At 43.4% G+C, this 17,031-nt stretch overlaps 1 protein-coding gene across 2 annotated transcripts in view; it reads left to right on the top strand.

The window, feature by feature from the left end:
• Positions 1-3,703: 3,703 nt before the first annotated feature.
• Positions 3,704-17,031, top strand: part of msra (methionine sulfoxide reductase A) — a 492,501-nt gene continuing 479,173 nt past the window's right edge. The window contains exon 1 of one of the 2 annotated variants that reach the window (XM_038800010.1): positions 3,704-3,902. In XM_038800010.1, the coding sequence (XP_038655938.1) occupies positions 3,767-3,902 (136 nt within the window). In that variant the 5' untranslated portion in view covers positions 3,704-3,766. The remainder of the gene's footprint in view (positions 3,903-17,031) is intronic. The other variant, XM_038800009.1, reaches the window with a different exon arrangement.

Genomic DNA, 17,031 nt, shown 5'->3' with positions numbered 1-17,031 from the left:
GTTATCTCCGGGGACAAAAGAGAAACATTTAGGCAATCGGTACCAGGCCAGACTCCCTGGCGCCAGTGGAGACTAAAACAAAGGCAGGCCAACGGTTACCTAGGACCCACCCAGTGATCAAGCAACGACCCCTTTATTGGCGGGAATCGATACAAATGATTGGGACATGGTCCAATTAATTGGGGCCAAGTTCAAGGCCCGCCCAGAAGGGCGCAAAACCCTTTGGGGTATAAAACAGAGTCCCCAAGGTCAGTGCGCTCTCTTGAACTCTTCTTCTTCACCTTCACCTTGGTATTTGGCTTTCAGCGACGAGAGGCCCACCAAGCACCAGCCAAGTAAGTCTAAGAGCTACGAGATAGGCGCTCCTAGCTACTATTCTATACCAGTTCGAAGCCAGCAGTATCAGACCGGACAACGGCCATTGTTCCTCTGACTGAGTGGGCTCTCGAAGCTAAGTATAGGCTTTTAGTAGTAGTTGTAGTTTAGTGAGTAGAGTTTGTGCATGAGTAATAATTAACTGTGTGTGTAAAAAAATGTGCATTGATTTCAAACTTACTAACTGGTGTATCGAGTCATTGATCTGTATTCAGTTTTGAACCCTGTGGTGGTATCAGAAAGATACCTGGCGACTCTTGAGCAAAGGTAATTAAAACAGAGCAAATTAAGGAAAAGCATAATGAGCAACACAACCCCTCATAGGATACAGGACAGGGTGGTGTCTGGCATTTGGGTAGGAGAGGGGAAGGTGTCGGACATCTATCAAGAGCTGCAGGAGGCGGAGGAAGCCCCAGTGGAGGAACTGAAGGGCAAGTGGGAGGAGGAGCTGGGTGAGGAGCTGGATGAGGGCCTGTGGGCTGATGCCCTGGGCAGAGTAAATTCCTCCTCATCATGTGCCAGGCTCAGCTTAATTCAGTTTAAGGTGGTACACCGGGCTCACATGACGACAGCGAGAATGAGCAAGTTCTTTGGGGTGGAAGACAGCTGTGTGAGATGTTCAGGAAGTCCAGCGAACCATGTCCATATGTTCTGGATATGCCCGCCGCTTAAAGAATTCAGGCAGGGCTTTGCGGAGGCTATGTCCAGGATTTTGGACACTCGGTGAAGCAGAGTCCAGGAGTAACAATCTTTGGGGTGTCAGAGGATCCGGGAGTGCAGGAAGCGAAAGAGGCCAAGGTTTTGGCCTTTGCCTCCCTGGTAGCCCGGAGACAGATAGAACATAGAACATAGGACAGTACAGCACAGAACAGGCCCTTCGGCCCTCGATGTTGTGCCGAACAATGATCACCCTAATCAAACCCACGTATCCACCCTATAACCGAAACCCAACATTCATTTAATGTATATTCTCTTTTTGTATAATGATAACAGCCACCTAGTTTTGTTAAATATTTTCCTTTTATTTTTCTATTATTGGTTATGTAAAAATTCTGTTTGAAAAAAGCTTTAATAAATCAAATAAAAAAAATAGTTGATGTGCACTTGAAGGGCTGTAACCGAGAACTGTGGAAGGTGGGATTAGGCTGGATAGCTTTTCTGACAGGCAAGAATATGATAGGCCAAATAGCCTTCCCTGTTCCATAATTTCTTTATGCTTCTCGTTAAAAAATGTCCAAAAGGAAAGCCATATAAACATGTTAAGCGTGGGCCTTTTTGTACCTCAAAATCAGTGATAGTAACATAGTACAAAATGAAAGACAGCTCTACATTAAAGTGGCAGAGGCAGAATAACTTGCTCTAGTAAAGTGACCCCATTTTGTACAGGCCTCAGGCAGATATAAAGAACAACATGACAATGTTTCCTGCCTTAAAAGCTAACCTAGGAAGGTTCAATAAGAGGGAAGAATAATACAGATTTAAGCTGAACAAACAGGTATGACAGAAATACCTTACAAGAGATAAGTTAAATTTGCACTCTATGCAACATTTATAATAGATTACTAGCAGATCTCCTATGGCAATAGCCACACCAATTCTGAGGGTGCACTGTTTTATACTACGATATTAGCAGAATTGATCATAATCATTTGTTTATGTTTAAAACGTTTGAATGGAATTTTTATTACACAATACTGTAGGAATGTTCTTTTGTGTTACAGGCATTTGCATGACAATTATAAGCCTTCAGAAATTGTACATGTTTATTTAACAATGTAGTTAATTTTATCTTTTTTTCAAAAAATCATGTATACATGAAAAAGGTGGAAATTATATTCTAGTTGGCTGAATAGGTAGGTTGCAAAAACTTATGGTAGCATTTTGGAGTAGTGATAGTGAAGGTTGTATGGGTTGTTTTGGCAGGAAAGGGTGTTCTATTGTCTAGGAACAGGAACATTGGGCAGGGTGCAACAATCTGGGAGAATTGAGAGTGTGATTATGGGCTGTGGTAGCATGGGGAAGAGGTTATCAGTCTCAGGGATGGCCGGAGAGGTGAATAGGGATAAAGAGCAAATTACTGCAGATGCTGGTATCTGAAACAAAAACAGAAAATGCTGGGCAATCTCAACAGGTCTGACAGCATCTGTGGAGAGAAGGGAGCTAACATTTTGAGTGTGGGTGACTCCAATTGCCAATTGGGCTACAGTAGCCCTTGGCAGTGTGGCACGACAACTGAAGGAAGGGGTGGGGGGTGGGGGGGGGGGGGGTGTAATTAACACATGGCTCTTTGCAAATAAATTGTTTAATTGAAGTACAGTATATGTGATGAGATCTTCTGTTATGCAGCTTGTGAATATTCTGCATTCATTCCTTTTGGCTACGACTATATTCCAGGTGTACAGATCACCAACAACCTGTCCTGGTCCCCCCACACTATAGTTAAGAAAGCCCATCAACAACTCTAATTTCTCAGACGACTAAGGAAATTTGGCATGTCAGCTACGACTCTCACCAACTTCTACAGATGCACCATAGAAAGCATTCTTTCTGGTTGTATCACAGCTTGGTATGGAGCCTGCTCTGCCCAAGACCGCAGGAAACTACAAAAGGTCGTGAATGTAGCCCAGTCCATCATGCAAACCAGTCTCCCATCCATTGACTCTATCTATAATTCCCGCTGCCTCAGAAAGGCAGCCAGCATAATTAAGGACCCCACGCACCGCGGACATACTCTCTACCATCTTCTTCCGTCAGGAAAGATACCAAAGTTTGAGGTCACATACCAACCGACTCAAGAACTGCTGTCATCAGACTTTTGAATGGACCTACTAAGTTGTACCTTATTAAGTTGTACCCTATTAAGTCGATCTTTTCTCTACACCTTGCTATAACTGTAATATATTATTCTGCAGTCTCTCCTTCCTTCCCTATGTATGGTATGCATTGTTTGTACAGCATGCAAGAAACAATACTTTTCACTGTATAAATGTGACAATAATAAAATAAAATCAGGGCAGAGGAATAATTCTCCAGGGGTGGATATGGCATCCCTGAACGTGGTTTTGAGGAAATTGAGTGCGGCAGTTTTGTGAAGGGAGAGTAGCAGGAAAAAAGGTACAGGTCAGGAGTTCAAAAAGGGAGCCAGAATTGGCAAATAGCAGGGGTATTGGCATTCCACATCACAACCTGCTGCTGCATAAAATAAGTTTCACAAAGTATTTTTTACTCTGAACCCGATTTGTTCATTAAAAAACACAAAGTATCCCTTCTGGAAAAAAAAAGGTAACATCAAATAAAACTTATGCAGCTGCATGGGAGGAAGGGCAAAGCGTGACATGTGTAAAGATTAAACAGGCATCATTCTGGGTTGGGCTGTGTTGAACTTTCTCACATGATTTTCTTTCGGGCGATGAGTATTTGGCAGCAGTTTCTTATCCTCAGAGTAGGGCTTGCAATGGCTACCCGAATTCAAATGCTATCTAAGGATCGAGCCTATCCCGGGAGGACCGAAGCTGTGAAAGTTTCAGGTACTCTATTTAACTTTATTAGATTGTACGAGTCACTGTTTGGGGAGGAAACGAGAGGGTGAATATATAGCCCCTGCCCCTCCAAAGGCCCGAGTGGAGAAAGGCGGACGGGCGATAACGTGTAAGTAGTAGGTGCAGAGGAGCAGCCCCTGCCCTGCAGCCCGTCTCTCTGTTTTTGCGTGCTGTGTAGTAGGAGCAGTATCTGCTGCAGCCTCTCCGCGGCTCGGCCCGCCGAGCAGGCCTTTAGAACTTCTCCCGGGGCTCGCGCCCACTCCTTCCGCAAGAGGTTCCAACCCAACTCACTCCTGCGCAGCCGCCGACCAAAGGGGCTTCCGCGGCTGGATGCTGCTCCTGCTGTGTGTGGGTTCCAGCTCCCAACGTGACCCACTGCTTCCCCTGCCCCCTTCATTCGCCTATTCATCATCATCTCCATATCAATTTCACTCCGTATTGACGAGCACGATCAGTTATGCCATCCAATTCGATTTTATAGGTGGAAAAACATGTTTGGATTTTGATTTGTCTGATTGCCAGGATTTTGTTTTGTCTGATTGCGAAACACAATGGCATAAATCTCCCCACCCACAAGCACCTCTCAATACCTTGGGAGCAGACTGCTTAGCTTTAAAAATAAAATAAATTGCAACTGTAACGTAAGAAACGCTAAAATTCAATTGTTAAAGGAGCCGATAAAATAACCAATTCAAGGACAAAGTGTTTGATTCCCTTTGCACCCTAGCTTCCATTTTCCATTTGTGCCCCAAATACTTTCTTTACACTTGTGCGAGACCTTCGAGCTGCCTACCTGTCCTTGGACAATATTATGTCCCCTCTGAATGCGTCATTTAATTGGGATGGGAATAGTGCTAACTTTTTCAACATGTTTTGTATTTATGTTTAAAACTTAAAATGATAGCAGTAGTAGAATTTAAATGGGTAGCCGCCTGAACAGGCACCGGCATATGGTATTGAGGGGCTTTTCACAGTAACTTCATACTTGTGACAATAAAAGGTTATTATTATATCATCATTTTTTTTGTAAAAATTCCCTCCACTTTATTCTTCTCTCGTGATTCTGTGGTACTTTGCCCAAATGGCCACGACCAATACCCACAAAGAGATGCATGTCCACTCATGAAGGCCTTCTTATTGCACAGAAACTTGGTTAACACAACAGTTCTTCTGGAGATTCATCCAAGTCTTCTCCAAGCACATTTGGATGGCACAGTGGTTAGCACTGCTGCCTCAGAGCGCCAGGAACCCAGGTACAATCACAGCCTCAGGTGACTGTAGAGTTTGCAAGTTCTCCCTGTGTCATGGTGGGTTTCCGGCTTCCTCCCACAATCCAAAGATGTGTAGATCAGGTGGATTGGTTATGCTAAATTGTCCCTTAGTGTCCAAAGGTTAGTTGGGATTAATATCTTTCTATTTTAAACATGTTTTCTCATTTTGGGTGCGCATCACTCTGAAAGGCTCGTTGCACTTGAAATCAGCATTCTTCTGTGCTGCACTATTGCCAGCTTGTTGCTTATCAGCACTATTCATTGGTTTGTATCTTTACCCTTAAACTAGCTGGATAGTATCTGATAATCGTCTCTGGTTTCAATTTGCGATCTGTACAATAATGTGGGGATATTGTCAATATTTTGGGGGGGGGGGGGGTGGAGGGTATGCTTCCTTTTGCAACTTGAACAATAAAAGTATGTTTATCGGCTGCCCTATCTACTCTCTATACCTTTCTCAGACTGTTCTACAATGCAATTAATTCCTCATATTTGCATTTCATTCAGTGGCTCTTTGTCAAAACCTAACAACATCTTTGAAGCAATGCTGCAATCCACTTCTCCACTTCCAGAGCCTTTAGCACAAAAGTTACCAAAATATCTCTGATGCAGTACTGAGGTTATACTGCACTTTGGGGTGTTGCACTACCAGAGGTAACATCTTTCAGATGAGACATTAAACAAAAGCCCTATCAGATCTCTCGGGCAAACATAAAACATCTCAAAGCACCATTTTGAAGAAGGGCACCCTCAGTGTCCTGCCAATATTTATCCCCTAATCCAAGTCACAAAAACAGATTACAGTATTTATCTTTCATGATATTGCTGTTTGTGGAAGCTAGCTGTGCGAAAATTGGTTGTCATATTTCCTGCATCACAATAAGGGGGCTACACTTCAAAAATACTTAAATGGCTGTAAAGCTCAATGGGACATCCTGAGCTTGTGAAAGTCACTAAATGAACACAAGCTTTTCTTTCATTAGCAGTGACAGGATTTCTTTCTACTTTCGTAGAATACTTATAGGAAATAAATATTTAACGTAGGCTACTAATGACCACTGGCAGTGGGCAGACACCTTTGGGGTTTCTGTTGGTCAAAATTATAAATTGGTGGATCATGTGATCGGAGTGCGTGAGTAGCAGCGTTTCGCACATTCCGGCTCTGCTCATCTTTCAATCTTTGTTTTTATCCTTGTGCGTATCTCTTTTTTCTGTCTTTTTTGGTTTATATGGCTTTTACTATATGCCAATATTTGTTGGTCAATGTTTAGCACTTTTAAGTCGTGGCAATATGCTTTAATCCTCATTGATTCATGGCGACTGGAGAGAGTTGGGGTGGGGCCTGGTCCTTGGTGACGCAGCTGCCTTTGAGAGCTATCTTGTCTTGACGATACGGTGTACACTGACAGATGAGGGCTGCTAGTGACAAAGGTGATTCATCCGATAGTCTTGACTCTGCGGTGCAGGATGTTAAAGCCCAATTTAAAGAGTTGTGAGGCGTCTTTGTGGAGGTGGTAGTGGCACAAGAGGAGGTTCTTGTAGCAGAGAGACAATGGTCTCTGGTGGAAGCCTGCATCCACATTGATGGCTTCCAGTCGCAAGGCCTGTCGTCCATCTTAAGGGGTTCAGTTTCGGACGAAGGGCAACCAACGAGGAACCCCGTTGTGCCTGTTGTCTTTGGTGAGGTGGCGGAGAATTCCTAGCTGAGTTTGAGATCCGGCTGCCATGTTTCACAAATCTCGATCTGGAGGCCAGGCAGCTCAAATTCGATGGAGGCCTAGGGTTGGGTTGGCCTTCCAGCTCTGGGCCTGTGTGGTCTTGTTTTTGTTGTCAGTCAGGAGGGGGTGGGTCGCCTAAGCCAGTGGGGCTGTCCCTCTTCTGCTGGAGCCGAGGTAGTTGATTGCCTGAGTTCGGTCGTGTTGGCATATTGGTAATGAGGTTCCGATTGTTGGAATCCTTGGAAGATCCTGAAGAGTGCTCATCATTTCAGATCCTGCTTTATCCTGAATGGCTACTTTCTTCATGTGCCAATGAAGTGGCTAAAGACTGCCTCGTTCCTCAGTTGTTATCCTGGACTTTACTCCTTGATAATCATATTGTTGTCGTTAATGTTGTCGGTTTATCTGTTTGCAGGCAAGTAAATATTTTGAATGTAATGTCCTGCACAGGCATCCATCCTGATTTAACAAGGTTAAGCTGAATATTGATTTTGGAATTGTGCACAGTTTCTTTATCCTAACATATCCTTGGGGTGAGCTTGACGAGAGCAGCAGTGGGAGGAGCGAGGGAGGAGGATGTGGGTGGTAAGTTTAATTTTGTCTTTGCTACGTTCAAGGAAAGCCCCCCCCCCCCCCCCCCCCTCAATAGTCAGTTATTTTAAACTTGGTTGTGCCTTTTCATCTTCAGGCCCAAGAGGGCAGTGTATTATCCTGTTGAGGACTGGGGTTTGTTGGACTCCCCTTTTGCGGGAGTCGGTGGTTTCTCCTGATGTAGTTGTGGGTCTCCCTCTTTGACTGTTATTGGTGTCTGCGAAGGCTGCCTGTGGTGGTGTTGGATGGTGAGTTTTGGTGTCATGGACTCTCAGATTCTGACCTATGTTAGCTTTAGGGTGACCTAATCCTTTTTTTTTGAGTGGTCCTGGCTGTGGAGTATAGGGAGGTGGTGTGGGTGGTGGCCCTCCTTCTCTCCCAGGGGGCTTCCCAGTTTGGGAGTTGCTCTCACAGTTTTTCTGTTCTCCCCCCCCCCCCCCCCGCTCCGCCCCGCCCCGCCCCTTTTATGATTGGGAGCACAATATCTTCTTGTCCTCTGAGGTGGTGCTGGTTGTCCTTTGACCTGTGTCTTGGAGATGGGATTATTGAAGTTTGGATTCTTGCTTTTGGCTCCTGTTCTTGCTCTCTTTTTACTTCTTCCATAGGAGACCCTAGGGTGAGTATTAAGGTTTGGTTGTGCCTGGTCATCTCTTTGTCTTTACTTTGTTATTTTGCCACCTGGAAGATATAGGATGGCTGCCTGTTCCAGAGTCTGTATGTGGAGAAGAGTTGAAATTGCATTGTAAGAGTTAGTCTATGTCCCCCTCAGCACGGGGTTCTCAGGGTATTGTTTTCTTCTTTCTTGTCATTTTGTTTTGTAGCTTTGAGAGATGTAGGTCTATAATGTTGTCTGTATCCTGTTTGGTTGCAGACAGACAGTTCATTTATCCCTGGAAGGAACTTGTTGGAGATTAAAAAAAAAAAGTGTTTTCATTCAGGATTTTTAAACTGTACAAGACAAAGGCAATTGTGAACATACATTGAAAAATAAGAGGTGAAATAATAAAGTAATAAAGAATAGAACAATAAAAAAAGGAAAAATGATGTGTGTATATATATATATATATCGTTTGTTTTTCGCTATTTACATCGGTTGTGGCTTCTTGTTTTGCAGTCTCCAGTGGCTGCTTATTCCCAACCGGGTCCCGCACTTTCCTCCCCCTCCTCTTTTCTTCTCGACCCCCCCCCCCCCCCCCCCCCCCCCCCCCCCCCCCCCCCCCCCCCCCACCCCCTCCTAGCTGTGCCCTCTTTCCTCTTCAGCTCCTATATTTTGTTCCTGCATGATTGGCGTGATGCTGTGTATTTGTTGTTTGCTTGCCAACCTTGGTTGGGTTCTATGTTTCATTGTTCCCTGCCCACCCTCCCCCTACTCCTTTCATTGACATATATGTTATTGTGCTGTGTTTTTTTTCAGTTCACTCTGGTTTACTGGCTGTTGAGTGCAAACAGGTCTTGAAACAACTGAGTGAATGGTCCCATGTTGTGAAAGCCTTCCGACCCCTGGATGGCAAATTTGATTTTCTCCATCTGGAGAAATTCCGAAAGGTCCGGCAGGCAATTGGGGAGACCAGGCAAGAGCACCGGCCCTCCTCCCCATGAATATCTCTGGCTGTTTTGAGACCCCGAAGACTATCACTCTTGGGCATGACTCCACCACCTTAGACATTGCTTCAAAGAAGGCTATCCAGAACCCGATGAGTCTTGGGTAAGCCCAGAACATGTGGGCGTGGTTGGCCAGACCTCCTTGGCACCGTTCACATTTATCCTCCACCTCTCGGAAGAACCTGTTCATTCGGGTTCTAGTTAAGTGGGCTCTTTGAGCCACTTGAAGCTGCATGAGGCTTAGTTTTGCGCAAGTGGAGGTCGAGTTGACCCTATGCAGTGCTTCGCTTCGAGTCCCCACCCTATTTCAAACCCCAAGTCCTCCTCCCATTTTTCTCTTGTCTCGTCCAGTTGTGTGTTTGCCGTTCCCAGTAGTCGGCCACACATGTCGCTGCAGTTTCCCTCCCTGAGATGTCCTCGTCCAGTAGGTCCTCTAATGATGACTTGCGGTGGTCATGGGTATGTCCTCTTTTCCCTATGTAAGTAGTTTTTGACCTCCATGTATCTTAGTTCATTCCCCCTGTCAGCTGGAACTGCTCTGTTAGTTCCTCGAGCTTTGTCAACCTAGTTCCTTGAGTGTTGTCAGTCTATGTTGGGGATTTTGAGCCTGATTCATCCGGTCTGATTTTTCCCCAATAATATAATGGCTATTATTTTGTGTTGTACATTGACATTTGTAGCTATATTTTTGCACTTTCTGCTTTTGTCTGTTCGATACAATTTGGTAAAATTTGAAAATCCCAATAAATACTACTTTAAAGACAATTTTTAATTATTGAATTGGAAGAAGTGTCTAAATTAACAATGCTAGTCAATTTCCTGGGCATCTGGTGCATCTGTCATAATTTGAAGTGTTGTACATGCCAAGTTACTGTCACGTTTGCATCGGATAGGTTTAATCAGCAATGATGAAGATGCTGAAACACGTACAATGCTAACAGTTGGGAAGTCATCCACATAAAACCATCATAACAAAAAGGAGCAACCAACTACTCCAACCATTTTGTCCTCACGCCTTCTTGGATCAGAGACTGCATAGCTTTTTCAAGAGAATACAATTAACTAACTTAACCCTACAAAAAAAGTTACTGAGCGTTTTGGGTAGAAATACTTTTCTATCGACATTAGCAGATCAAATAGGTGTTATTCATTAAGAGCGACTAAATAAGAGGTTCTGGTGTCGTGGACAAACATTTTGGTGTGATGAACTGGGAGAGTGGTGCATATCGCCAGTGAAAAACCTCAATGCAGCCAGTGCAGACTCAATGGGCTGAATGGCCTCCTTCTACACTGTAAATTCTATGATTTCAAGAGATTTTCTCAGAAATAGTGAAATAAGTGTCTCCTAAAGGATTCCCACAAAGTAAATAGTGTTTCAGCACTTCCGGTTACACTTGCAACATAATTGACATTATATATTTCAAAAAAACCTAAATGATTGTCAATACTGCAGCCACAGGAGTAACCCAAGATATAGAACATTTTCAACTGAAAAAGGAAGAGTTATGAAGAATTTTGAACTGCAAAGCACAAGCAGTGTGACGGACGATTTATTCCTCAATTGGATAAACTCTGCTTGCTGCACTGAGCAATGGTCTGGAACTGGAAGTGGTCTCTGGGTTTATGTCTACAATTAACAAATGATTGTTTTGGGTATTAAGACAATTGTGAAATGTGTTCAGAATGAATTCTGTTATTCTGCACATTTAAATTATGGAGATTTGCTTAGTAATACATACTTGTCTGCAAAACATATTTTTTCTTCCTCTCCTTGTTTCTCTGTGTTATGCATCATTGCATATACACAAGAGGACGGAACGTTCATCACTCCTCCTCTTTCCACCCCCATCACCCGCCCAAACTCCTTTTCAGTAGTGTTCTGCAACTATCTTTGGGAAGTATTTTAAAATAATGTGGTGTCTCTTTGAATGGTCTAGCTGATATCTATTCACATGCATTCATGTTATAGTTACACAATCACACTCTCAACATAAGTTACGCCACAGAGTACTACAAGTTCATACAAGACCTTAACTTAACTTCAGAGTGACTAGCAAGTACCAGACAGATATTGGCCTTTATCTGTGTGCTGAATCCTGTAGTCCTCAATATTCGGTCCTTGGTCTGGTCTGTTCCTGGTCTTCCTTCTGTTCGTTGGGTGGTGGTCTTTCTTGCGTTGGCTGCTGAAGGTCACCGTTGTTCCGTTGTAGAGAGAGTGTAGATGGCGCAGTACCTTTTATCCTTATTGATTTTGCACGCTTATGGACGATCTCTGGGATGCTACAAATCAATCGATCAGTGTTCGATCACCCTGATCAATCAAATCCAATCAGGGCCTGCCACCTTGATTGCGGGGCGTGTACTCACCAGCCATATCCGTAGGTGCCTGAGGCACGTAGGCCCTTCCAAATAAGGAATCCAAGTGCCATTGTGTCTGGTAGATGGGTGTAATTGACATGCTAGTCCTATTGCCCCTGGGATGGCCTGGAGATGGACTTTTTCCTGTGTATTCCTAGAGTCTGGGCTGCAGTTTATTTGTTAGTGTTTATTTGAGCTGCAACCTGCTTGTCCTCTAACTTGGTCAATTCTCCCAGTATCCTTTGCAAGACGCCATTTTAGATGGCCGTTTGACCACACTCTTGCTATTTTGTCTACATGAGTATTTAAGTGTGTGGAGAAAGGTAACTCTGGTTGAAGAACTGACACTAGCATGGGTGCCCTGGACTAAATGGCTACCTTCAATGCTGTAAGTTCTATAATAGCAGTAGATGCTTGTATACCTCCATTGCCAACCTTGTCATGTTCCCGATCAGTAAGGACTCTTTGTTTATTGGTAGTCCACTGTTGGAGGGAAAATACAATTTATTTAACAGTAGGTGTGGTAACTATTATGTGATCTTCAGATCCTTGGTTTGTATTGGCTTTACCTGTACAGTTGTCAAGTCACTAGTAGTATTACACTCAGCATATTGCCAATACTGTAGAAAAAGTAGTCCATTTAATTTATAATATAAAGATTATTTTTAATGTACCCAGATTCAGTGTCAAATTGTTAACTGGATTTAAGACTTGGGGTTTTACTAATATTTATAAATTGTTACAGCTTGGCTCTTGCAGCTCATGATGCCAACTGTATAATCTGACAGTGTTAGAAAGTGTTAGTTTTAAAAATGATTAACCATCATTTTATCGTTTCTGCTTATCTTTGTGTTGTATTTTCCCTCTGTCTTTCTGTTTCTGACTCTCTCTTCCTTCTGCTTCTCTTTTTAACTTTCGCTTCTTTTGTTTCTTTTTTCTTCCAGTTGGGAGATGATGGTGACCATCAGTGTCTGTAGGTTTCATTTAGGATGTGGGTTACTGGGGAGATGTGGCCCTCAAAGGTTTCCTTCTACCCCCAACTCCATAATTTACTCTTCTCTCCACTTTCTTTTCCCTATCCATGCTTGCTCCGAACAGGTATTGGCCTTCCCACAAATTTTGAAAACAAACCGGTTCTTTGAGGGAAACAGATAGAAAAAGAAAGGAAGAAATCTGTTTGAGGGTCAGCAGGCATTTGGTTTCATGCTCTTCCTTATCCACTATCTCTTATGTCTCCTATCTAACATTCTGCCATCATTCACCTCACCTCTATACCTGCTGTTTCCATTTCCATGGCAATTGTCACCCACAGGATTACATGGCAACCGATAGTTTGCCTTAGAATTTACAGTTGTCAGGGAGGGTAGTAGAGGTGGTTGCCTCACATCCTTTAAAAAGTATCTGGATGAGCACTTGGCATGCCATAACATTCAAGGCTATGGGCCAAGTGCTGGCAAATGGGCTTAGGTAGGTAAGTAGGTTAGGTGTTTTTCATTGTCAGTGCAGACTAGCTAAAGGACCTCATCTGCACTATTATTCTGTGATTCATTTTTCCTTGGGTAGCTTTGTTAATATTATCTGGAGTATTTCTGTGTTCAAAGTACATTTACCAAAATAGTTTTACATTGAAGTTTGAGTGATCCTCTGTGGCAGGCATAATGAATGTATAATGCGTTTTTTGTGGCAGTATTTAGCGGAACATATTTTGGTCTATAACAATGAATATGCAAAGTGTTCTCAGTTCTGTGGAAGGGGCTCTGTGATATTAATATTACAATTTTCAGAAATATTTTAAATGTTTTGGCTTTAATGTACTTTATTCACTTTAATTGTGAATGTTTTGAAATAATGATTGTCCCTATATGACCCCAATTAGCTCATGGAGATTGCAGCCAATTATTACAAGTTGATATATCAACTTTTGAATGTGGAGATGACGTTTTGTGCAAAATCTGGCAAGTATACTGGTGGAAAATAAATGTCAGTGATGAATTTGCTGCAATTTTACCTTGAACTACATTTATGTTGCAAAATATATTAAAATGAAAAGGAGAAGTGTGTGGTATGGGACAATAAGAATTTCAAAGTAAATTGTCCTACTTTGAAGGAAAATAACTTTATTTTTTTTCCCTTTAGAGCTATTGAAATAGATTATCTGAGCCATTATCCATTCAATAAAATTATAGAATGTTGACAAGTCCCTGGGCGGAGTGGGGGGGGGGGGGGGGGGGGGGATGGGGAAGGAGGTTCATCGTTTAGTTTCTTACGTTTATCACTGAAACTAGAAATGTGAGTGCTATTGGACATACCTCCCCGGAGGTGGGATGGACGTTGTGTGTGTAACCATAGTTTCCACTATCCATCCAGCAAAGTTATGGTGGTGGAGTCGGAGCAGCTCCAAGGAAACTGGTGGTCATTATCTTCTCACTATTGACAACTTATTCAATTTCTCCTTCATATTGTTATCGAGTAACCCTTTGTCATTATGATAGGTCAAGCATCTTGCACAAGTTGCCACAAGACCAGTATAACATAAATATTTTATTTGGGGATAGTTGAATGATCAGTTGGCTCTTGTCGTGCTTGTGTGATACTTGAAGTAGGTGAACATTGCGTTCCCTGTGACCAAAAGCTATAGCCTTCCGGTTTTCTGCCCCTTGCAGAGTGGTCCTGGATCGCTAGTACCCACTGAAACTTCATTTCTCTCTGAGCCACTCTGGGAGAGGATATTATCACCAAGCTGCATTCAAGCCTGACTCAGTTCAGATCAAGTAACCAGATTCATTGATAGAAATGTAAATGAAATTCAGTAAATATAGCACATGCATAGGAACAGGAGTAGTCCATTCAACCTCTTGAGCTTGTTTCACCATTCAATTAAATCATGGCTGATCGATACCATAACTCCATTTGTTCATCTTTGTTTCCGATTCCATGATACCCTTGCCTAACAAATATTTATTGATCTTACTCTTGAAACTATTAGTCGATCCAGCATCCACATCCTAGAATTCCGATCTTTACAACCCTTTATATGAGAACAGCTTCCTGACTTCTCTCTCAATGCACAGTCTTAAATAAAACTGGTAAAGGCCTGAAATTCTCCTGGGGTTCTCCTGCTTGTCTCCCATAATTCTGGCCAGCAATTGATGAGACCTCCAGGGAAATATTGTGAACAGCATTTTTTGGATCATTTTGTTTCAGTTCTCGACTCTGCTTTTTAAAAAAAATATATACTTATTGAGATTTTACGTTTTAGAGAATAACGCAACAAAGTTACAAAATAACACATTGCCACAAGCATGGAGACAAAAAACAAAAATGGCTTGACCTATGCGAGTACAGAATGGAACAGGAGAATAACATCATAACTGGTTTAATACAATCATTAGACAAAACTAGATACTCCTTTCATCCCACCAGAGACTGAGGGAGAAACAGGATCATGAAACATGACAAAGTGGTGGATACTCTCCCATGCCACATAAGCCCACAATCATGAGAAATCAAGATAAACTTCCCATGTCATGATCTTGAATGTGATGACATGCCAAGTTCTCATCCAAGGGTGTGAGGAAACCGACCTCTACCACCCTCCCAGGCAGTGCATTCCAGACCGTCACCACCCTCTGGGTAAAAAGGTTTTCGCTCACGTTTCCCCCCCCACCCCCCAAACCTCCTGCCCCTCACCCGGAACTTGTGTCCCCTCGTGACTGACCCTTCCTTCAACTAAGAGGAACAGCTGCTCCCTATCCACCCTGTCCATGCCCCTCATAATTTTGTACACCTCGATCAGGTCGCCCCTCAGTTTTCTCTGCTCCAATGAAAACAATCAAAGTCTATCCAACCTCTCTTCATAACTTAAATGTTCCATCCCACGCAACATCCTGGTGAATCTCCTCTTTACCCCCTCCACGACAGTCACATCTTTCCTATAATGTGGTGATCAGAAATATACACAGTACTCCAGCTGTGGCCTCATCAAAGTTGTGTATAACTCCAACATGACCTCCCTGCTTTTGCAACATATGTTTCGATTGATAAAGGTACGTGTGCCCTATGCCTTTTTCACCATCGTATTAACCTGGCCTTTTGCCTTCAGCGATCTATGGACAAACACGCCAAGGTCCCTTTGTTCCTCGGAACTTCCTAGTATCAGACCGTTCATTGAATACTTCTTCCTCGCATTACTCCTTCCAAAGTGTATCACCTCACACTTTTCAGAGTTAACTTCCACGTGCCACTTATCTTACCATTTGACCAATCCGTCTATATCTTTCTGCAACCCAAGACACTCAACCTCGCTGTTAACCACCCAGCCAATCTTTGTGTAATCTGCAAATTTGCTGATCCTACCCCCCACAGAGTCACGATGTCGTTCATATAAATGATGAATAATAGGGGACCCAGCACAGGTTCCTGTGGTATGTCATTGGACACTGGCTTCCAATCATTAAAGCACTAATGATCTGTACTTTATCAGCCTACATGTGACTTCCGACCCAGAAGAATGTGGTTGACCGGACAGACTACCAGAAGTAACAATGGCAAACCCAGTCCTGTTAACCCTGCAAAGTCCTCCTTACTAACATCTGGGAGCTTGTGCCAAAATTAGGAGAGCTGTCTCACAAACAGCTTGACATAATCATACCTTAGAGACAATGTCCCAGATGCTACCATCACCATCCTCCTCCATGATAGTCCTCAATACTGGGGCCCCGCAAGGCTTGGAATTTAGCCCCCTACTGTACTTTCTGTACACACACGACTGCATGGCAAAATTTGGTTTCCGACTCCATCTACAAGTTTGCTGACAACACAACCGTAGTGGTTCGGATCTCGAGCAACCATGGGTCAGAATACAGGAGGGAGATAGAGATGGGCAGCACTGTAGCACATTGGTTAGCATTGTTGCTTCACAGCGCCAGGGTCCCTGGTTTCATTCCCGGCTTGGGTCATAAGAACATAAGAACATAAGAACTAGTATCAGGAGTAGGCCATCTGGCCCCTCGAGCCTGCTCTGCCATTCAATGAGATCATGGCTGATCTTTTGTGGACTCAGCTCCACTTTCCAGCCCGAACACCATAACCCTTAATCCCTTTATTCTTCAAAAAACTATCTATCTTTATCTTTTTTTTTAGTATAATTTTTATTGGAATTTTTTACAGAAAATATAAAACATAACGACAAACAATGAAATGCAACAAAATAACCCATAATAACTGTAACACCCCCAGACCGTATCGACCCTCTCAGGGCGAATTTGACCTTCTCTAGCTTAATGAAACCCGCCATGTCATTGATCCAGGTCTCCACGCTTGGGGGCCTCGCATCCTTCCATTGTAGCAAGATCCTTCGCCGGGCTACTAGGGACGCAAAGGCCAGCACACCGGCCTCTTTTGCCTCCTGCACTCCCGGCTCCACCCCAACCCCAAAAATCGCGAGTCCCCATCCTGGCTTGACCCTGGATCCCACCACCCTCGACACCGTCCTCGCCACCCCCTTCCAGAACTCCTCCAGTGCCGGGCATGCCCAGAACATATGGGCATGGTTCGCTGGACTCCCCGAGCACCTGA

Source organism: Scyliorhinus canicula, chromosome 6 (assembly GCF_902713615.1).
Source record: "Scyliorhinus canicula chromosome 6, sScyCan1.1, whole genome shotgun sequence".
NCBI lineage: Eukaryota > Metazoa > Chordata > Chondrichthyes > Carcharhiniformes > Scyliorhinidae > Scyliorhinus > Scyliorhinus canicula.
This window is presented reverse-complemented; position numbering and strand designations above follow the sequence as displayed.